The following is a 20,499-nucleotide window of genomic DNA, read 5'->3' on the forward strand; positions in this document are numbered from 1 at the left end:
CCGAATAGGTCATAGCCTGTCCTTCAAGGCGTCTGTATGGCGTCTGCACCCGCATGGATCGAATGAAGCATCTACCATACGCAATAAGCCAGCGAACGCAACAGGATCCGTTGGCTTCGCTCCACACTGCACCGTCGTGGACTTCGAATGCCCTAGCATAGAGAGATGCCATCAGGCAAGTTCGTCCCTTACCACCAACTCTATCAGATCTAATTAAGACGCCGTCATCTCGCAGAGACAATCGCAATGCCTAACTCTGCCGTTACTGTCACTTCTGCACGATGAGTGGCTGGCACCGGCGTCATCCTTGCGACTGGCCTCTTCTCGACAAGCCTCTGGGTGCGTCCACATGGTGCCGACTGCCACCGGAGCTGGTGCTGCACGTCGTAGAGAGCGCAAGCTGGCTCGTGCCTGCCGACACGCTCACGAGATGGTGCTTGGTAGATCGAGCCTGGTATCGACGCACCATCGTGCCGCTCTACGCATGTGTGGCGCTGTCACCTCGCGATGACGATGCGCTAGGCGCGTTGCGTATCGAGAGATTCTGCAAGACCATCTCCTGCAGCAAGCAGCTGGCTGCTTATGTCAAGGCGCTCGACTTCGCCGTCAGCAGAGAGGAACATGGTATCGCCAATCAGGATCAGTATCTCGCCATCTTGACGCACTGCCGAAACCTCATCTACCTGCGCAACTTGCAACGCCTTCGAGATCCCGAAGACACCTATCTGCCGTCCGTACCGTCTGGAGCACTTGCACGGCTGCGCTGGCACGACTCGGACCTCCGAGCGTTCGAAGAGCTCGTCGAGTCGGTCTTCAAGCCGTTGCACTTTCGCAGCAATCCGGATGCGCGGGGCATCGAGCGATCCGATCTTATCGCGCTGGATGCGAGGTCGTGCAGTCGCATGCTCTACGATCTCCGGCTCATCGCACGACTGCCTAGCGTCCACAAGCTGCCCAAAGGATTCCTGCGCAATATGGCGGTTCACCAGATGCCTCGGCAAAAGCTCATGGCCGCTCGATGCAGCAAGCAGTACCAGAATGATCGGATTGGCATGCAGATCGCTGTGGGAGTGCTCAACGTGGTGTCGCGGATCCTACCGCAGCTCGAGCTCGTCGAGATCTACCTGGCCGATCGCGACTGCTTCACAGGTGCCCCTTCGCACTTTGTATCCAAAGCGAGCGCCACGGGACTACCTTGTCTGTATCCTCGTTCCTTCTGGCAAGACCTTGTTCGCCAGATGATGGCCTCAGCGCCGTTTCCCTTCGCTGTGGCCTTCTATCACGTCTGCTCCAATGAAGTTGGTGACGCACCGGGCTTCGACATCGGCGGCGATTATGATGAACCGTCAGACTCGATTTCCAGCCCGGAGTATCCGTACACGATCGAGGAAGACGAGGACATTCTGCGTCGCAACACGACTGGCGCCGGTTGGCAGGAGCCGTTCCTGCTGTTGCCTCATTCTTCGCATGTTGTGCCAATCAAATTCAAAGGAGGGTACCGCTCGCTACCCTTTTCGACTTACAAGAAGGACGACAAGCCAGCATGGGATGTGCTGATCGATCCGCCGCCCGAGATGATGCCCGACCAAACCAGGATGGCGGATGCGCAGGAGGAGTGGGATGTCGAGTCGATGCTCGGCACAAGTCGACCCCGCTTGTCACCGATGCATCCTCTCACACCTCGTCGAGGCTCGCTGGACTGGCTGCGTCTTGTCAGTCGCAATCTCGAGTTTGGCAAGCACGACCTGTTCCTCTGAGATTCGCTGAAACCTTTACTCCACTGCCCTGACGCACCTGCATCTTTCACTGTACTTCTACCACATTATATCGCTGAGCTAATCAATCAATCACATCTGCAGTCACACGCCCTAATCACCGCAGGCGGAAGCGTGCGAGAGCGTGGGACGGCGTTCGGCAAGGGTCGTGATTCGGAAGACCCTGTCTGACGGCGAAGAGAAAAGAGCGGCGGCAATGTATCGCGACGCCCATTGAGCTTTGACGGCTAGTGTATTCCGAAAAATTCCCATTCGACATCTCACCTTGCTTCAACCATCACTCTGGCCCCTTACGCAGCCTCTTGACATGAACAGGAGGCTGTAGAACGACAAGCTGCGCCGGGAACGGCCCGCTATCGAATATGACGGAGACTCTCTTGGTGGCAGGCAGCAACTCGGGCTATCAATTGGGTGTCGGTCACGATCAAGACGTCAGGACGCTGCAACAGGCACTGTGCCAGATCGGTCCGGACACGCAAGACGTTGCGTCGTTTCCTCCCATCGGATGGTCCGTAGTCGACGTATCTTCTGGCGCGAACCACACGCTTGCGCTGGTGGAGTCGGATGCAGCCGACCGTGATGCTCCTGAGCAGGGCGCAAGGAAAGAGGTCTGGATCGCTGGCACAGGGTCCCAAGGACAGCTCGGACCCGCCCACTCGACGTCGGAGAGCAGGCCGCTGAAGGTGTTCACTCGTCTCGATTTGAAAGCTTGTCTGGAGGATTGTGACGGTGTTTCACCGACACTCTTGTCACAGGTCTCGCCCGAGCCGAAAAGGATCGTCTGCGGTTGGAACTGCAGCTACATCGTCCTTGCGTTTGGCGAGGTTGACCGCCTCGATCACTCGCGACAGGACGTGCTGGTCTCCTTTGGCTTGCACCGAGACAACACCTTTGGCGAGCTGGGATGCCAGCCGAGATCGCCGTCGAACACAGCCGGATTAAGCGTGCACGAAGTCTCATTCGCGAGTGCTTTGACAGAAGCAGGTCTCGACGCTGACGTGCCCTTCGACATTGTCGATGTCGCGGCAGGATTGAGACATGGCGCAGCAATCCTTTCAGTCGGAGCGAAAGTCCGTCATCAGAGGCGAATCATCTTGGTCGGATGGGGCTCCACACGACAAGGTCAGGTCGGCCGTGTTCCGGAACGACCGCCGAAGCAGCCGGGTCCATCGAAGCGGCCTGGTTCGGCCACGGCTACCATCGTGTCGGAGCCGCAAATCGTGTTCGACTGGAGCATGGCGGACAATGGCGGATTCCGATGCAAGCTCCGAGCAGGAAAAGATCACACTGTCGTGTTGCTGCAGCGATCAAGCAAGGAGGAGGACATCGAGCTGCATTCCATCGGGTCAAATAAGCAAGGCCAGCTGCTCGATACGTCTGTGTTGTTACAACACAAATCTGCTCTCGAAGACGTTGTCGATGTCAGCTGCAATTGGAACGGAACGCACTGTCTCGTCCATCGCAAGGATGGAGAACAGGTCATCTTGAGCTGCGGCAACAACAGTCGTGGACAGTTCGGCAATGCAAAGACGACGGCTAGGGTCGAGGCAGATCGGCTCACTTCTACCGATCTCACGACGATCTTACAGCAGGCTTCATCCAATTCGACGACGACATCAAGCAAGACCGCTTTGCAAAAGCTGGTCTCCGGCAGCGAGCATTCGTTGCTCCTTGTTGAACGTCGACCTACTACCGTCGGCACGCCGTTGAACGACTCAAACGGAGGACCGATTGTGGATCGGCAGGTGTGGGGATGGGGATGGAATGAGCACGGTAACCTGGCGCAGGGTCCACACGACGAAGCGGACCGTCACTGCCCAACGCTGTTGCTCGACGGAACGCGGTCCGGTGCCGCCCAGCAGCAGAATGCTTACACGCCCTTGAATATCTGGGCTGGGTGCGGGACGAGCTTTTTGCTCGTTGAAAGCACAGACAACAAGCAAATTGGTTCTGCTATAGATTGACCGTAGTTTCTGCGCAATAGATCGCAAGTCCAGACGCCGGACATCCTTCGTCGATTCAGCTTGAAGGGAGAGATGTAAAATGATCATAGACGGACCTTGCCGAAGACACAACGAAGCTGCCAGTGGCGTGTCAGGGTCCAGGCAAGGGAATCTAAGTCACCTTCATCGGGAATCTCTCGTGTTTGCCCACCGGCGACCAGTACCAAAGGTCAAGTGAGGACAAGCAAGAGGCAAAGTCGCCGTCGAGGCAGCGCAGCGGGATCGGCGTCTGGCGCTGGTGTTGTGTGTTGATCTTCCGGAACAACTCTAAACAAATTTCAAGAAGAAATCATGCACGACGAATGAAATCGAGTGGATCGATAAGCTGTGTGCGGCGAGAACACCAAAGAATCGCCGCCTGTCCACCGCACAAACGGAGCAACTTGCCGATCGGGCGAACTCTTGTTGGTCGACAGACGAACAGATACCATAGCAGCACTTTGTGGCAGTACGCTTCAATGATCGTCACACAAAGTGAACAGCCAGCATGTGGTGCAAACGACGAGCGTTGCTGAAATGCTCTCCCACATACCCACATACGGATGGTGGAGGTGGCAGGCTACCGATCGCTCAGCGTCAAAAGGATGTGGGAGAGAAATCAGCCCAAGAAGCGCTTTGCGGCAGCACGTATCCAATGCACTCTTGATCTTGGCCGACAACGGTCTCGGTAAGCCTGAACTGCAGAACAATAGCGCCATTGGTAGTGGTCGGAAAATTTGCTAGAAGCGAGAGATACGAGCGGTGCCATGATCTGCTTCCGGAATCCAGCCCTACTGATTGCAGCAGAGACGCTGGCGCCCGTAGCACAGGCAACGCGCCACGAGCGCAGATTGCCGAATCTCGGTCAGGGTTCGCTCGAAGGACCGCAAATTTTCGTCATCATCTTCCAAAATCGAGATAAAATGTGAGGCAGCAGATGCAGTATCTGTGGACACAGGATGAATCGTTGAAAGCAGAGTGCGCGTCTCAACCGTCACTATTTCCAGTTTTCCAGGCCTGGCGGACCGTGGATTTTTTTGGCGCACAACATGGCAGACAAACAATTCTGCTGCACCGGAGAGTCACCACGACTAGAAACCTAAGTTAGCATTCTTCGTGCGAGGCGCTTCGACGTGATTCATCCTCGTCTGGCTCTGGAACGAGGCTCACTTTGGTCGTCTTCGATTTCTTCTTTCCTTGTCTCCCTCATCAGCGCGATCACCCACCACCACTCCCTCTCTCCCTCGGTCCGTCGTTCGACGCGTCGTCGAATTCGTTCAAAGGCGCGATGATGTCCCCAGCGATTCGTGCCGGCTCGCTTCGTGCGATGGCCTCGTCCTCATTGGTGCTTCGAGCTTCGAGGCTCGCTGCGCCGTCCACGAGTGCAGCTGCGGCCCCTGCGGCCCCCTCCTCGACGCTCATGCAGCAGCAACAGACTCGCAATATCTTCTGGACCCGCTCGCGCAAGAACGACAAGGCAGCAGCCGTGCTCCAGGCCGCCCAGAACGATGCGCAACCACAGCTGCCACCCCCAGATAGCAACGGCAACGGCAAGAAGAAGGGCGGTTTCTTCCGCACCGTTCGACGCACCTTCTACGTGATCGCGCTCGGTAGTCTCGGAACGTACGCATACTTTGTCTACCAAGGCCGTCACCCGCCCGATCAACTCCCGCAGGACCCTACCAAGAAGACCATCGTCGTCCTCGGCAGCGGCTGGGGATCCACCTCGCTGCTCAAGAACATCGACACGGAAGAGTACAACGTCGTTGTGATCTCGCCGCACAACTACTTCCTCTTCACGCCTCTGCTGCCTTCCGTCACCGTCGGCACACTCGACGGCCGCAGCATCGTCCAGCCTACCCGTCACACCACTCGTTTCAAGACGCGCGAGGTCAAAGTGTACGAGGCCGATTGCGAGTACATCGACCCGGTCAACAAGACGGTCACGTTCGAGGATTGTAGCGAGATCAAGGGCTCCGTTTCCAAGGTCACCATCCCATACGACTACCTCGTCTACTCGGTCGGCACGGAGAATCAGACGTTCGGCATCGAGGGTGTCAAGAAGCATGCCTGCTTCCTCAAGGAGCTCAACGATGCCGAAAAGATCCGCGCCCGCTTGATCGACTGCGTCGAGAGCGCTGCCATCAAGGGCCAGTCTGACGAGGAGATCGACCGTCTGCTGCACATGGTGGTCGTCGGCGGTGGTCCTACGGGCATCGAGTATGCGGCCGAGCTGCGCGACTTTGTCGAGTCGGATCTGATCAGATGGTACCCTGAGGTGGCAAACAAGCTGCGCGTGACGCTCATCGAGGCTCTGCCCAACATTCTGCCCATGTTCTCGCAGACGCTCATCAAGTACACCGAGTCGACATTCAAGGAGAACTCGATCGACATCCTCACCAAGCACATGGTCAAGGACGTCGACAATCGCGACGTGCTGGTCAAGACACCCTCGGGCGAGGAGAAGAAGATCCCCTACGGTCTGCTCGTGTGGGCTGCCGGAAACACGGCTCGACCTTTGACGCGTCAGCTCATGGCGTCGCTGCCGGAAGCGCAAAAGAATCGCCGTGGTCTCGACGTGGACGACCACATGCGTCTCAAAGGAGCCGAGGACTCGATCTTTGCGCTCGGCGATGCCACCGCCACCCAATTCGCTCCTACCGCCCAGGCCGCCTCACAACAGGGCGCCTACCTTGCGCGCGTCTTCAACCAGCTCGCCCGCCTCAACCTCCTCGAAGGCAAGCTCGAGGAAGCCAAGAAGAACAACGCCGACGCCTCCGAGCTCAGCGGTCTCGAGCGACAGATCGAAAAAGCCGCCAAGATCCGCCCCTTCAAGTACTCGCACCAGGGCTCGCTCGCTTACATTGGCTCCGAGAAGGCCATCGCCGATATCCCCTTGCTCGGCAACAACCAAATCGCGTCGGGTGGTGTCGTAACCTTCATGTTCTGGCGCTCGGCGTACATGTCGATGCTCTTCTCGCTCCGCAACCGTTCGCTTGTGGCGGCCGACTGGTTCAAGGTCTTCCTCTTCGGTCGTGATGTGTCGCGAGAGTGAGCGCGGCCCTTAAACTCCAGCTCTCCGAAAAACTTTCAGAACGGTGTTCTCTTCGTATGAGCTGCAGCTGACCAGCAAAGCGTCATCACGGCGAGCTTTGACGCCAGCTGTTCCAATCCTTCAATGCAGTATCCATCGATCCCCTTTTCCAGTCCTTTCTGCTGGTATCTCGCGGCGACATGTCGCCATCCTGTACTCGTATCGCAGTCACTTTCTTTTGGTCAAAAAAACCCTAGACAGTCAGCACCCAATAGCAAGCGAATGCGGATATGCCGATGAGATTCTCACGTTTCAGCTGACAACCCCGTCTCGGCAGACAGGAGGCAGGTGCAACAACGACAAGCACGCACGGTCCGCCTCCGTGTCGTGACTCAGCCCGAAAATGCAGTGTAACTTATCGGCGGTTCCGCCCGCTTCGTTGTCAGGCGCAAAGTGGCGGCAGGCACAAGGTGATTTGTTGTGAACAGTCAATTGCGACCATTGCGCATCAGCTGTCTCCTCTGAACCGGGAGTGTTGGGCTGCTGGCGGGAACTAGCCGACAGGACATGAGAAGGGATGGCTTCTGTCGCTAAGCTCACATCCTTGCGAAAGTCATCGTCGGCTCAGCCGCGCTGACTCGCTTCTCTGCTAGGTCGCCATGCATCCTGTCACTCTTGATTCTTTCTTCATCCTTTCGCTCAGACCGAAGGTACTCTACGCCTTGCGCCTCATCCGGCGGACTCGAGCCAGAGCACCAGTGTGACATGTTCGCCGCAGGCTGCTGCGGTGACATTTGCTGTGGCAAGCGCTCGTGCTGCTGAGCCTTCGACTCAGCGGCCTTCGACTCAGCGTGGCAGACGTATTTAAAGTGGCTCCCGCCCACTACGTCCTCCTTCCCGACAAGGTCCATCATGCGCCGACTTCCGTCGAGCAACTTCGACTAGTTGCACACAGTACCATTGTCACGATGAGCCACCACGGCTGCCTTCCTTCGAGCATGGCGTTCGACGTGTACGCAGAGGGAGGCTCCGATATGCACGAGTCGCGCGCAAGACTTGCACAACTCCTTGAAAGCCTCGGTGACGCGCTGCCTGCCGAGCTCCAACACGTACGTCGAGAAGAGGCGGAGACCGAACCTTCCAGCCAGCCTGGTCCTGACGCCGGACCCGCCGCCGCCGCCGCCGTTGCCACCAAGGAAGCGACTGTAGCGACCGATGCAAACCACGAGGCTGGTCCCAGCCACCCCAACGGCCAGCACCCACATACCGCCCAACGTACCGAGTTCGAGACGGAATGGGCGCGCTTGCCCACTGCTATCACCACCTTGCCCAGCTTCTGCAAGATCAAGCAGCTCATCATGCGCCATTCAACAGGAAAGACATCCTTCCGCTTCTCGCTGCCTGTACTCTCCAACGGCATCGACCATTGCTATATGTCACGACCTGCGTTTCGTCAGGTGCTACTCGACCTCGACGGCGAATATGGCGAGCAGATCGACGACCCCGCCGAGGATGCAGGCCTGTTGCCCCCTAGTCCGGATCCCTTGACGCTAACCGAGGCCTTGTGGGAAAGCCACTTTGGCGTTCCGCGCCATCTGAGGTGGTATTCCACCCTGGCAGATTTTGAAGATGGCGTGGCCAGCTGCATCCAGGTGCATTTCGCACCACCCAATCCGGGTCGTCTGGGACTTTCGCGCATCTTGCTCGACTCGCCCAACGATGTTGTACATTGCGGTGTTGCCGGCACCAAGCGCCCTGTCTACTTTGTCGGGCCCACCTCGGGTCTCCTCTACACGGTTGTGCAGGGCTCGATCCTCGTTGTTTCTTGGCCAAACACAGACCACAACTTCGACGCTTGGCTCAAATGGAACCGTAAGATCAACAACCGCCACCATCACCACTACGACGATCTGGAGGATCCTCGTATCAATCTGCTCAGGACAGGCGACACTGTATACCTTGCTGCAGGCACTACCAATCTGATGGTGGCTTTTTCGCACGTCGCCATGACTAGTCGTCAGGTGCTCAACCCCACCTCGAGGGAGCTTGCTACGATTATCCGATGCTGTCACAGGCTCATGGACTCGTACATCGAGCAGCAGAGCATCGGCTACTCGCCATTTGACGAGATGGAGGTGGAACGCATGGACGCCAACCTGATCACGTGGATGGCGCTCGCCCTGAACCTGACCACGGGCAAGCCGTCGGTGGCAGTTCATCAGCTGGGTTCTCCCTACAAGGCTGCGTACAAGTTCCCGACCAAAAAGATCACAACGAACGAGCGAGCTCTGCAGGAATTCCTGCGTGGCGTTCGACAGGTCAGCAAGAAGATCGAGCGCTACCGCCAGATGGTGTCCGAGGCTACCAAGAACACGAAGGTCACCAGTGTCTCTGGCTGTCCACACAATCGCCCCTTCGATACGCTGAACGCGCTCGCCAAATTGTCGTCGTCGGCAGACGCCGAAGGGGCGGTGGGCTCGCCCGGAGATCATTCGGACGCCGACATGCTTCACTTGTATGTACGAAGCAGTCTTTCTCTCAAAGGCAAGGATCGTGCCCCGAATTGAGCTGACGAGGCATTTGCACCTCGCCTCGCACAATTGACTTCTCAGTCATGTTTTGATCCAAATGGCCTCTTTTGTTTTCAGCTGGTAATGTGAATTGATTGCGTTCCACACGACATCAGCGTCGGTGCTATGGGCAGAGGCACAGCTGTGCTGAGGCGGAGCTCGGCTCTGCAGCGCCCGAATGAGTGAGCAAGATTCGTATTGACCGCGTTCGATCGCAGAGCAGGAAAGTCCGTGATCGGTAAGCTGCTCCAGTGGGTATCTTGGCTGCAACCCTCGATGGTGCTTGAGGAGTCGCCCGACCTCGAACAGTCGATTGCACCTGCTAGCTTGATAGATCCCCGTGCTTGTTCGGGCTTAGATTGAGCGGTCTCTTGAGTTCATGCCCGACCCGAGTCCGACTTGGTATCGAGCTGAGCGATTTCTGGTCTTGATTTCTTCCGGCTTAGTGTTTATGACCCGCACCTTCACTGAGCAGCAGCGAGCCAATCCTCCTTCTTGAAGTTGAAGATCAACTCTTGCTTGCCATCCTTCCGTGTCCTTTCTTCCGGGCTGCCTTTCGCTCTCAACTTGTGCGTCAAAAGTTTGACCATAGGTTTGTTGTCTTTCAGGGTACCGTAGTTGACGACGTCCAAGTCTAGCTCTTTGAAAGCGAAATCCATCGTTGTATTGAGGACCATAGTTGCGATGCCCTTTCCCGCCTGCTGGTGGTCGAGCATGATTCCTGACTCGGCATGTTTCTTGTCCCAGTCGATGTAGCCTAAGGGACCTTCACCGATGACTTCTTCGTCGCCGGATTCGGTGGTCGAAACGATGACGAGGAAGAGGGAGTCTTTGTTGAAACCGGATTGGACGGTGCGGATCCAGGACTCGACGTCAGAGACGGATTGGTTCTCTTGACCTTGGAGGTGGGGGAGGTATTGGACGTTGAGGGGGTCTGCACAGCGGTCGCGCAGGTTGGGTGCGTCGGAGACACGCACGGGGCGGAGGTGGAGCGTGGAGCTTCCGGGGATGGGTAGCGTGAAGGTGGCGTTGTCGAAGGTCGGGTGGGTCATCTTGACGGTTGTTGTTGGGGATGAGGTGGAAGGTGCAAGAGGGAAGAGGGTTCTTATACATCGAGTGGGGAAAAAGCTGAGTTAGGAAGCCTTCGTCCGCCGTGCACTATGCCCCGTCGGCAACGTCCTCAGGGTTCAATGTCCACGCGCACGCTCCCCCGCTGCGAACGATCTCCGACAACTTAAAGCGACATCCTCTTGCTGTATATCAAGGTACGGAACGGACCCTTCCGTGATACGCACATGTGCGGAAACTCTAAAAATGGGCAACAGCGCACCACGGGTCCCGACCGTTGCCAGAATTTCGGTTCCAGGCAGCATCGGCTTTGCCGAGCAGGCGCCTCGAGTCACACTCACATCTCGCTTACCCTCACCATCCCGCACCCAAACGCAATCAACAGCGGTGGATACAACGGCATCGACATCCCGAATAAAGAGTCGCAGCCGTCACGTCCGATCGACGTTCGGGTGGAACTCGAGTCACAAATCGGGAGTGTTTTCCCACGGACGTGAGTCTCGCAAGGAGATGGATGATTGTTCGAAATCGTAATTCTGGTTTGCTTTGCAGGTCGGAAACGTTCAAAAAGCGGACAGTGGGTTATACACAATCGAGCAGGCTGTGCAAGGAAACCAAGGTAATGAGCAGCAGGACGGCAATAACAGTGTGTTCGGGCGAGATCAGACTCAGGCCTCCGACTTGATGGTCTGATCACGACCCTTCTTACCGGAAATCTTGGACGAGACCCTTCGGATCCTATCCCTGATTCCGTCCTTAGCCCAGACCGCCGACCTGGCACCTCCATAACCCATCGCCCCGCGGTGTCTAGAGTGCAGGGCCTCCTTCTTACTCCTGTCGATCTGCTTCTGCTCCTTGCGGTCGATGACGCCGTCGTCGTTGGCGTGCGAGTTCTCCACCGCTCGGTTGGGCATACCCTCCAATCGGTTGTAGACGTCAAACTCGTGCTTGTCCTTCCTGCCCGTGGTACGCTCCACGAGACGCAGGTGGTCGTCGTCGAGTCCCGCATCGATGCGAACCTTGACGCGCAGCTTGCCGACGACTTCGAACTTGTGCGTCTTGTGCGTCTGCTCGTTGATGTAGTTGCGCTTGAGCGTGCCGAGGTTGTCTCCGGCGAAGATGTCGAGCTCGAGATCGACGACCTCTCCATCAGCGATGTCGCACAGCCCCGCGACGGCGACAGCGTCGGGTTTGCCGCCAAGGGGTCCCAACGACAGTCCACCACCACCGAGGTCGAAGGTGAGCAGAGAGCTGTATCGGTCGTACACGGGCAGGCGGACGAGCGTCTCGGCATCGTCGGGGATGGGTTGACCCGGGTAGATCTTCTGCGTGTCGTCGCCGGTGGATACCTTGATCTTCTTGGATTTGAGCTTCTCGTCTCCCTGGATCTCGATCTCGGAGAGCAGTTCGACCGTGGCAGTATCCCAACCGAGCAGTTTCTTGGGCAGCTGAGCCTTGATGCTGCGGAAGACGAGACTGCAGTGCACCTTGCCGAATCCGACACCATCCTGAAGCGAGAACGACTGCGTCACCTGCGACGACTCGCTCAGCACTTCCGTCAGATCCAACGATACGATACCCATGATCGGGTCGTGCTCGCGAAGACGGGCGTCTCGAACGGCGAGACGCACCTCGGTGCGGGTCCAGTCGCGAACGAACACCTCGGTACCTGCCTCGTAGAAAGGCATGTTGGTGTACTGCTTGACACGCGTCTTGTAGACGATGTCGTCGTTGACGATGAATTCGACGTAGCCGCTAGGAAGTGCCTTGCCTTCACCGGCCTTGGCATCGACGTCCTGACCGTGGGTGCCTTCGCGCTCCTTGCCCATGACACCCTTCTCGACTTCTCGGTTCTCGAGGCCAGAGATGTGGTGGACGATGATGCTCAAGATACCCGAAGGGTACTGCGGATCGGGAGGGCAGTGGAGGGCGATCTTCTCGTCGGCAGAATCGATGGCCGAGCCTTCTCCACGTTGCGTCTCCTTTTCGACCTGGCTCATGTCCTCCTCCTTCTTCTTGGGTACCAGCGCCTTGTTGAAGTCGGCCTTCTCGTAGAAAGTTCCCTTCCACTTGAGCTCGCCTGGCATATCGTCGGCGTCCTCGAAGCCCATCAACTTGTCCTTGCGGTCCTGTGGCGTGTTGGCATTGCGGATGAGCTCCTTGATGGGCACGTTGACACGTCCGACAATGTCGTCGGCGGTGCGCGCGTCCGAGTCCCACAGCTGAATCGAAAGCGACTCGTTGGCGCGGATGTCGTCCTTGCTGACCAACAAGAAAGCGGTCTCTTGCCAAACGGGGTTGAGGTCCTCGAAGATGATGCGCGAACTGTACAGAGGACGACCGAACTTTGCGAACGAGAGGACGACGTAAGGGTCGCTCTTGCCGTTGGCATCCTGCGCGCTGAGATCCTGGGCATACTCGATGTCGACGACAAGGACACCAACAGCGTCCGTGTCCTTCTTGATACCGTCTCCGGAAAGCATCTGGGCCATGTTGAGTGTCATGCTCTTGGGAGCGACGTACATGTTGGCGGCAGCGGCGATGGACGACTGGACAAAGCCAGAGATAAGCGGAAGATCCAAGACGTTGGGCAGAGCCTTGAGCATGGGGATTGCGGAGATCTCGACCTTCGGAACACCCATGAGCGTGAAGGTGAGGTTGCGAATGTAAGGCGGCTGCTGCACCATCTGGGCACGCAGACGGATGGTACCGGAGATGTGCTCGATCTGAATCCAGATGGGCAGAGGGATCTGGAAGAGGTCGTAGGCGCCGATGAAGAACTCGATCATGAGGTGGATGTTCTTGGCTCTGTCCTTGTTGGATTGGCCGGGTCGAGCCGAGTAGCTGAAGGAGATCTCGTAGTTAAGGAAGTCGCCGGACTCGTCCTCGTCGGCGATACCGTCGCCGTCAGCGTCGGCAACCTCTTCGAGTTCCTTCTTGGCATCACTGACCTTTTCCTTTGGCTCCTCGGCTTTTTGCTTCTCCTTATCGGCCTTGAGCTCGTCCTTCTTGCCTTGATCGATCCATTCCTCACGAGGGTACTCCTTGTCGCTCATCATGTCTGACAGACCGCGCATGGCAACCAAGCGGAAAGGGTTGTCGCCGATGCCAATGTCGTCAATCTTGACAGCATCGATGAAGCCAGGCAAAGACTGCTGCATGATGTCCTCGACCATGTCGGCCATAGGCACAAACATGTCCGGGTTGATCTGCTTCCAGATACAGGCGATGGCGGCGTTAAGCCACTCGACACTCTCGGGCATGGGAGGCGAGAGGCTCTGACCGCGCTGCTTGTGCATCTCGGCACGAATGGCTTCGTGCTCCTTTTCGATCTTGCGCGACTGGAGGTGGAGACCGGTCCATCCACAGAAGCCGACGCCGATCAAGATAGTAGTGCGGACGAGGAACTTCCACCAGCCGTTGCCAAAGGCGAAGAAGAACCAAATGAGAGCCAGACAGGCGCCGAGGCCGATAGCGAGCTGGTTGAAGGCGGATTGCATGCCCTGGATGACATCGCTCTTGACGGGCTCGGGGAAGCGGTAGAGCAAGGCGTTGGAGGGCTCGGCGGGATAAGGCGAGGTGTGGAGCGGGTGGTGCTTGGAGGGGTCCTTAGGCACGTGGGAAGAGAAGCCGGGACCGTAGCGGGAGTCGAGCTTGTCCGGACTGATTTTTGCGTTCTCGGCAGCATCGCGGATCTGGACGTCTCGGCCGGTGGTGGGATCGGTGACGACTCGCTCGCCCTTGGCCTCGAACTCGTTGGCTTTGCCTTTCGGAGCCTGCGCCTTCTTGATGCGTTCCTTCTCCTCGGCACCTCCTCCCGGAGCTTGGTGAACCTCATCCTCCTTGGGAGCCTGGGAAGCTCCGGTGGTGGAAGTCTTTTGGTCGGTGGTAGAGGAGCTGTGACGCTGTCTGAGACCATCGAGGGAGCCTTGAATGGCAGGAGCAGCGCCGGTGGCCGAAGCACCTGTGGTCTGGGTGCCAGGAGCCGATTCGTCAGCATCGGTGGTGGCGAGCTTGGAGGCGTTGGCGCTGGCTGTAGCACGACGGAGATCTTCTTGATGCTGCATGCGAGCTTCCTGTTCCTCCCTGTACTGCTGCACGGTGGGAACGGGATTGCGCTCCGACCAGCCCTCTCCGGGATGGTGGCTCGACATGGTTGACGACGATGGTCAGAAACTTCGTATCCTCGAGATGAAAGTAGGTTCGGTGGAGAGGAGGGAGGGTAGCGCTGCCGATGATGGTGGAGGAAAGGAGGAGGAGGATACGAAGAGGAAGCCAAGGGAAAAGCCTAGGAGCGAATTGGGACGGTCCCGAGCGAGAGCAACGACGACGACAGGGTGCACGAGAAGATAGCAGCGTCGCACACACCAGCTGCCAGGTTTGGGTCTGGAATACTCATCAACCGATGTGCGGGGCCACAGCCACGGAGAAGCCAAGCTCTTGCGGGTGCAGAGTGACAGCCGAAGCCATCTGCCACATGCGAATGACGTTGTGCGCCGCAAGTCTGCTTGACAACGGCGTCTTTCTCTCGCTGGCCTCGCGCTCACGCTGTCAGCGTGCATGCTGTGCTTGGCGAGCAGCAGTGTGCACATGTCCTCGCTCGGGAAGCGCAGCAGAGACTACTGTCACTTTGTGCTGAAATCGAGCAAGAACAAGTGGCACGGACGTCGATTCTCGTGTCAAATTCCAAAAAGCGCGCTTGTTCTGCATGGCGTTCCGATCCCAACGTCAGCGTGCAGGGTCGCAAGCCGAAGCCACATGTCACAATCGCGGATACCAAGATAGCGAGCGAGTTACCGACAGACATGTTACGCCGTTGTAAGTAGACATGGATGATTGCGCTTTCACGAACTGAAAAGCAGGGTCCAGCTGCTCCCCGCATCAATCCACCTCAATTAGCCGGAAGCGTGCATCGCGCTGGTGCACTGATTGCAAATCGCCGGCTTGCTACTTGACCACATCCATCCATCCATCCATCCACACGTACACATCCTCCCTCATCGTCTTACGGACGTAATCACAGCTTTCGTCATGCCCGAAGCATCCGATGCTGGACCCAGCTCGGGCACCTCGTCCTCTCCCTCTGCCATGTCACGCAGACGTTCCTCAGGTCCTCGTTCAGCACGCTCACGGTCCCTCCGTTCCCGCGCCGCATCTTCGGTCAGCCAGCGCTCCGATACGAGCAACATCAGCAGCGCCATTCAGCAGCTCTCTTGGACCACTGGCGACTGCTATGACTACGCGGACCAAGATATCAGCGCCTTCTTGCATTGTCCCATCTGCCTCGGCCCCTTTCTCGAGCCTTTTGCTTCCACCGCCTGCTCCCATACCTTTTGCAGACAGTGCATCGCCACTGCTCTCACCACTCAGCAGCAACCGGATCAGGATTCCGATCCACTGGCGGCGATACAAGCAAATCGGTGTCCGACTTGCAGAACGACGGTCGAGATCGACGACTTCCAACCCACTGCGCTGCTCATCAAGAACATGGTCGACACGCTTCGAGTACGATGTCCCAACAAAGGGAAAGGCTGTCAGCACGAGTGCGAACGTCATCTGCTCCGTGGGCATATCGCCTCCGAATGCGCGTTCGAGTACGTGGACCAGAACCTTACCGAGGGCAAACGCTGCGGATGTTCGGCCAAAGTGATGCGCAAGGATTGGGCATCTCACGGTCTCAGCTGTCCGAAGCGCAACGTTGTCTGTTCCACGTGCGACATGGAGTTTTGCTTTGATGAACTGGAGCAGCACTCGCAGTCTTGCTCACCTGAACCCGCCGTGTGCGAGTTCTGTCATAGCGAAACCATCAAGAGTCGTCTGACCATGCACGTTGCCCAGGACTGTCGAGACGCTCCTGTCCTCTGTCCTCACTCCAGCTTTGGATGTGATTGGTCCGGTCCACGCCGTCAACTCTCGCGCAATCCCGACACAGCCTCCAAGAGCACACAGAAAACGCATCTGGAGGACGAGTGTCGCTTCGAGCCTATCAAGGCTTTCTTTGGCATCTTCAACCAGCACGTCAATGACCTCAAGGACGAGAACACCGCCCTCCGAGCACGACTGGACGAGATGCAGAGCAGGCAGCATGGTCAAGCTCGACGAATCGATGATTGCGTCCACAGCCTCGGAAGTTGGTATCGATCGGCGGGAGAGCTTCGTACCGCCGCAGGCCTGCAAGAGCGCGCAAGAGGCTCTCAGATCGGTGTGGATGGAGAGTGGGACGAGTTCCCCTTGGATGCTCAGAATTGGGAACGATCATTGAGTCAGCAGAGCTTTGGTGGATCGCGGCAGGCGAGGACTCAAAGCGCTTCAGCCGTGTCGAGCATGGATCTGGCGACGTGGGCAAGGAGGCAGTACAGCGAACTGTCGGACAGGGAAGTGAGGCCTTCCTCACGGCGCGGTGCTGGGTCAAACCCTGCAGCGTTCGCGATGGACGATGGTTCGAGTCCGCGATACTTGGCACCGCCGACAGCGCGGTCCATGCCCAGCAGCAGTTCCGGTCTGGGTGCGAATCGAGGCGCATACACACCGTCACCTACACGAGAACGCCTGTCGTACCTCGGCAGCGCAGACATTTCTTCATCGACACGTCGATCAGCAGCGACCAACTCAACGTCCCTGCTCACACCTCTCGATACTTCCACCACCAGCACCTCCCTCTCTCCTCTCGGGTACAACTTCCCCGTCGCACCAACACCGGACGTCGTGGATCGCTCCAACCTCGATTCTGCCATTTCGTCACTCACCGCCTCTGTCGCAGGTCTCTCTTCCGGCCTGTCGAGTCTGGACAAACGCACCGAGGAAGGACACATCGCAGCCGTCAAGGCCGGATTCGACGCCGGGCGGGTCACCGAGGAAGTGGCTAGTCTACGACACGGTCTGCATGCCGTCAGGATGCAGATCCATCAGATTCTCATGACCCAGCAGAGACATGCGCTGTTCAACGGTCCCACGAGTATGATCAATGCGAACAGTGCTGCGGCTGACGCTGTGGCGGGGACGAGTCATGTTGGGCCAGCGAGCGGTGGTGGGATGCCCATGCTTAGCCCCCCGTTGCTGCGCAGATGGGCAGGCTTGGAACATACAAAGTTGTGAAGCACACAATGTCAAGCCATTACAGTGTGATCCACACATTCGCGAGAGATGCACATATACGCATGTGTGTGATTCTTTCGAGGTCAACGTGAGCACCGAAGCAGGCCTGACAGTCACACGCAACACAGATCTTTCGTCACTGATCCCGTCCACGATCATCGCATTGTTTACAAAAATGCCCACACAGTACCACTAGCAGCCATGATCGCACTCAACCCCAGTATCCCCACATCCACCGCCACCCTCCATCCCCTCATCTCCTTGCCGAACAACCTCAAGTTCGCCAACAGCGGTCCAAACACGCACGTTGCAAACGCCAAAAATGCACCCAGGAACGCCATCACCTTTTCAAACCCAGGCAACACCACCGCCGTCAAGGCGATGAGCAGAGTGACAACCACTTTGAGCAGGATCTGCAGCATGAATCGAGTTCGCGGTGTCAGAGTCGAGGTGAGCTCGGCTGCGCGGAGAGAGATTGCTGAGTTGGCCAGCGGGTTTTCTTCTGAGGCCGATTGACGCGATGGTGAGGTAGCAGGTTGAGGCTGCTGCAGGGGACGTGCAGGTGTAGCGAAGGACACACGCTGGCTGGGAGAGACGGAGAGTGTCGTGTTGGTGGCCTCGGAAGTGAGTTGTGCTTTGTGAGCGCGTGTGTCTGCAAGCTGGTCAACCGGTTTGCCCGCAACGTCATTCCCGTCACCATCGACGCTCGCATTTGGCGCCATAGCAGCTGTTACTGTCGGCGTCACCGTCGCAGATCTTCTCCTTTCTGCCTTGGCGTTCTTATTTTGGACCCTGGCCGCAGTCTGCTCATCGATTCCCAACAGAACCTCGAATGTCGTCTGGATGGGTCTTGTCGCCAACGCGAACTTGGAAAGCGGATTGATGACGATCAACCAAATGGCAACACTGTTGAGCGCTACCGGGAAGCCGGGCGTCCTGGCCAGATCCTTGGTGATCTCGTCCGACACATGCATGCCGAACATGGCATATCCTACCATGCCCATGGAAAGATAGAGCACGGTTGCTGCGAGGTAGGCCAGGTTAAGCATGCGCGGGAACTTGGTCGGGTCCTTCATGTCGCGTACCAGCGATGGAATGATCGGATGTGACGAGAAGCCAGACATGATGAGGCCAAAGCTGAGCGGCAGCCGATCCCATCGTGGACCGAGTGTGGTGGGCGCAATCGACCAAAGACTTCCGGGAGCTTGCTTCTTGATGAGGCCATCGCTGATGACGACCACGACGAGCGTGAATGTCGAGACGATGCCAATCACCGATATTGGCGAGAGGAACTTGAGCGGCAAGAACACCGAGGGAAGCACGACGCAGTAGCCAAGCATCTTGAATGCTGCTGGGGCAATGTGCGGGAAGATCGCCGACATGGAGTCGCCAAACAAGATGATGAGGGCGACCGAGACGGCCCAGAGCTCGAGGCAGAAGAAGAGGCTGATCAGAATTCGTGCTGAAGGGCCGAACGCGTAGCTACCGATATCCGCGTAGGTGCGCAACGAGAGTTCCTTGGCCATGATCTTTGCCAACACTTTGCCCGTGTAGTTGGTGAGCAGGCCGCAGACGAGGAACAGAACGGTCCCACCAATCCAGCCGGCATACGAAAAGGCGAGAGGTAACGCGAGGATGCCGACGCCTACGAGCGCATTGACGGTGTTAAACCACGACTGGAGCAATGTGCTAGTACCGAGTTGTAGGACGTGGTAGCTCGAGTCGCCAGAGCGGTTCGAATAGGCCCCGGAATCAGAGGTGCGTCGAAGTGCACCATACGAGCCAGATTTGCGTCTTGTCGAGTTTGCATCGGCAGAACGCTTGCTGGTTAGCAAAGGCGTCACCTCGGTGTCCTTGCTGTTGCTATTGTTGTTGTCATCATCTTGAGCGAAGGGATCTCGAAGTCCCTGACCGGAGGCGACCAAGGTCTGAGCAGATCGAGCCGGATTCAGCCTGCTGTTGGAAGCGCGCTCGCGTGGCCCAACTGCGGAAAGTCGCTTGGGACTTCGACTTCTGCTTCGACTGCGCTCGTCTTCGTCAGCGCTCTCGAGCTGCTCCAAGCGCCTGTCTCTCGCCTTTGAGCGTCGCCGTGTGCGGTTACGCTGCGTTGCGTTCGGCGGCAGCGCTTCTCCCTCCCACTCGAATTGGTCGGAAGGCCCGAACCTCGCGTCGCTGGCCATCGAGGCTGTGTCGGTGTCGGCATCCGCGTCGGTGCCAGACCGAGAGTGAGCCGTGCTGCCATCCGTCTCCTCGCTTTCGTCCTCGTCGTATTCGCCCGATAGGTACTCTTCATCGTCTTCGTAGATGCTGTCGCCTTCTTCCAGATCTTGACCGGCCCAGCGTCGTTCGACAAAGGAGGGCGAAGTTGCGATGTTGTTGCCGTAGAAAGCTTGTGAGCGTGAGTAGGACCAGACGAGATCAAGACTGCTCCGCCATGCTGCTTGCTGCTGGTTGTCACCGCGTCCCGAGCCACGAGATTGGTCGCGCGGTACGGGGATACCTCGGTTGTTCGTTCGAGTCGGCATCGTTGTGCTGCTTCAGATTGTGAGCTGCATTCTCTCTGGGCGGTAATGTTCGATGTCGAAGCTTTCCTTGCGTTGGCTCGCCTACGGGCGCAGTAATTCGGAAGGGCTCCGATGCGGTTGATCGTAAGGAGAAAAGCTACGAGAGGTGTGATGGTGTGAGGAAGCAAATCAGCGGCCGATGGATCCTGCTTTTGCTGGTTCGAATGATCGGATCAGCCGCTAAAGCCTGTGACGATGGTTGAACGGTGACGCTCTTGGCTGTGGCTAGCCAATCAGCAGTGGAAGACAAGATGTGATGATGTTGATGGAGGGCGCTGTGCCAAGGCTGGAAGGTGCTTGCATGCGGGGTTGTCGCGGTCTTGCAGTCGAGTGGAGCAAATCACAGTCACAAGTCGGTGCTGATTGGCTAGCGATGCGTCTCGAAGATAAAGCTGCGGTGCGCTGCACGAT

At 57.6% G+C, this 20,499-nt stretch overlaps 9 protein-coding genes across 9 annotated transcripts; 5 read left to right on the forward strand and 4 right to left on the reverse strand.

Annotated features, from left to right (window-relative positions):
• Nucleotides 1–281: 281 nt before the first annotated feature.
• PHSY_002102 (hypothetical protein) lies at nt 282–1,757 on the forward strand (the record flags this gene model as incomplete). The annotated part of the gene is made up of 1 exon (XM_012332727.1): nt 282–1,757. The coding sequence occupies one exon, from the start codon at nt 282–284 to the stop codon at nt 1,755–1,757; it is 1,476 nt and encodes a 491-aa protein (XP_012188117.1).
• Nucleotides 1,758–2,137: 380 nt separating this feature from the next.
• Nucleotides 2,138–3,739, forward strand: PHSY_002103 (hypothetical protein; the record flags this gene model as incomplete). The annotated part of the gene is made up of 1 exon (XM_012332728.1): nt 2,138–3,739. The coding sequence occupies one exon, from the start codon at nt 2,138–2,140 to the stop codon at nt 3,737–3,739; it is 1,602 nt and encodes a 533-aa protein (XP_012188118.1).
• A 1,345-nt stretch (nt 3,740–5,084) lies between these two features.
• PHSY_002104 (potential mitochondrial NADH dehydrogenase) lies at nt 5,085–6,812 on the forward strand (the record flags this gene model as incomplete). Its single annotated transcript, XM_012332729.1, has 1 exon — nt 5,085–6,812. One exon carries the CDS (start codon nt 5,085–5,087, stop codon nt 6,810–6,812), a length of 1,728 nt encoding a protein of 575 aa, XP_012188119.1.
• Nucleotides 6,813–7,387: 575 nt separating this feature from the next.
• On the reverse strand, nt 7,388–7,705 carry PHSY_002105 (hypothetical protein; the record flags this gene model as incomplete). The annotated part of the gene is made up of 1 exon (XM_012332730.1): nt 7,388–7,705. The coding sequence occupies one exon, from the start codon at nt 7,703–7,705 to the stop codon at nt 7,388–7,390; it is 318 nt and encodes a 105-aa protein (XP_012188120.1).
• Nucleotides 7,706–7,789: 84 nt separating this feature from the next.
• Nucleotides 7,790–9,358, forward strand: PHSY_002106 (haloacid dehalogenase; the record flags this gene model as incomplete). The annotated part of the gene is made up of 1 exon (XM_012332731.1): nt 7,790–9,358. One exon carries the CDS (start codon nt 7,790–7,792, stop codon nt 9,356–9,358), a length of 1,569 nt encoding a protein of 522 aa, XP_012188121.1.
• A 467-nt stretch (nt 9,359–9,825) lies between these two features.
• PHSY_002107 (hypothetical protein) lies at nt 9,826–10,413 on the reverse strand (the record flags this gene model as incomplete). Its single annotated transcript, XM_012332732.1, has 1 exon — nt 9,826–10,413. One exon carries the CDS (start codon nt 10,411–10,413, stop codon nt 9,826–9,828), a length of 588 nt encoding a protein of 195 aa, XP_012188122.1.
• A 684-nt stretch (nt 10,414–11,097) lies between these two features.
• PHSY_002108 (hypothetical protein) lies at nt 11,098–14,583 on the reverse strand (the record flags this gene model as incomplete). Its single annotated transcript, XM_012332733.1, has 1 exon — nt 11,098–14,583. One exon carries the CDS (start codon nt 14,581–14,583, stop codon nt 11,098–11,100), a length of 3,486 nt encoding a protein of 1,161 aa, XP_012188123.1.
• Nucleotides 14,584–15,517: 934 nt separating this feature from the next.
• PHSY_002109 (hypothetical protein) lies at nt 15,518–17,524 on the forward strand (the record flags this gene model as incomplete). The annotated part of the gene is made up of 1 exon (XM_012332734.1): nt 15,518–17,524. The coding sequence occupies one exon, from the start codon at nt 15,518–15,520 to the stop codon at nt 17,522–17,524; it is 2,007 nt and encodes a 668-aa protein (XP_012188124.1).
• Nucleotides 17,525–17,691: 167 nt separating this feature from the next.
• PHSY_002110 (amino acid transporter) lies at nt 17,692–20,049 on the reverse strand (the record flags this gene model as incomplete). Its single annotated transcript, XM_012332735.1, has 1 exon — nt 17,692–20,049. One exon carries the CDS (start codon nt 20,047–20,049, stop codon nt 17,692–17,694), a length of 2,358 nt encoding a protein of 785 aa, XP_012188125.1.
• Nucleotides 20,050–20,499: the final 450 nt, after the last annotated feature.

The sequence above is a fragment of the Pseudozyma hubeiensis genome (genome assembly GCF_000403515.1).
Source record: "Pseudozyma hubeiensis SY62 DNA, scaffold: PHS21, whole genome shotgun sequence".
In the NCBI taxonomy this organism is placed as follows: domain Eukaryota; kingdom Fungi; phylum Basidiomycota; class Ustilaginomycetes; order Ustilaginales; family Ustilaginaceae; genus Pseudozyma; species Pseudozyma hubeiensis.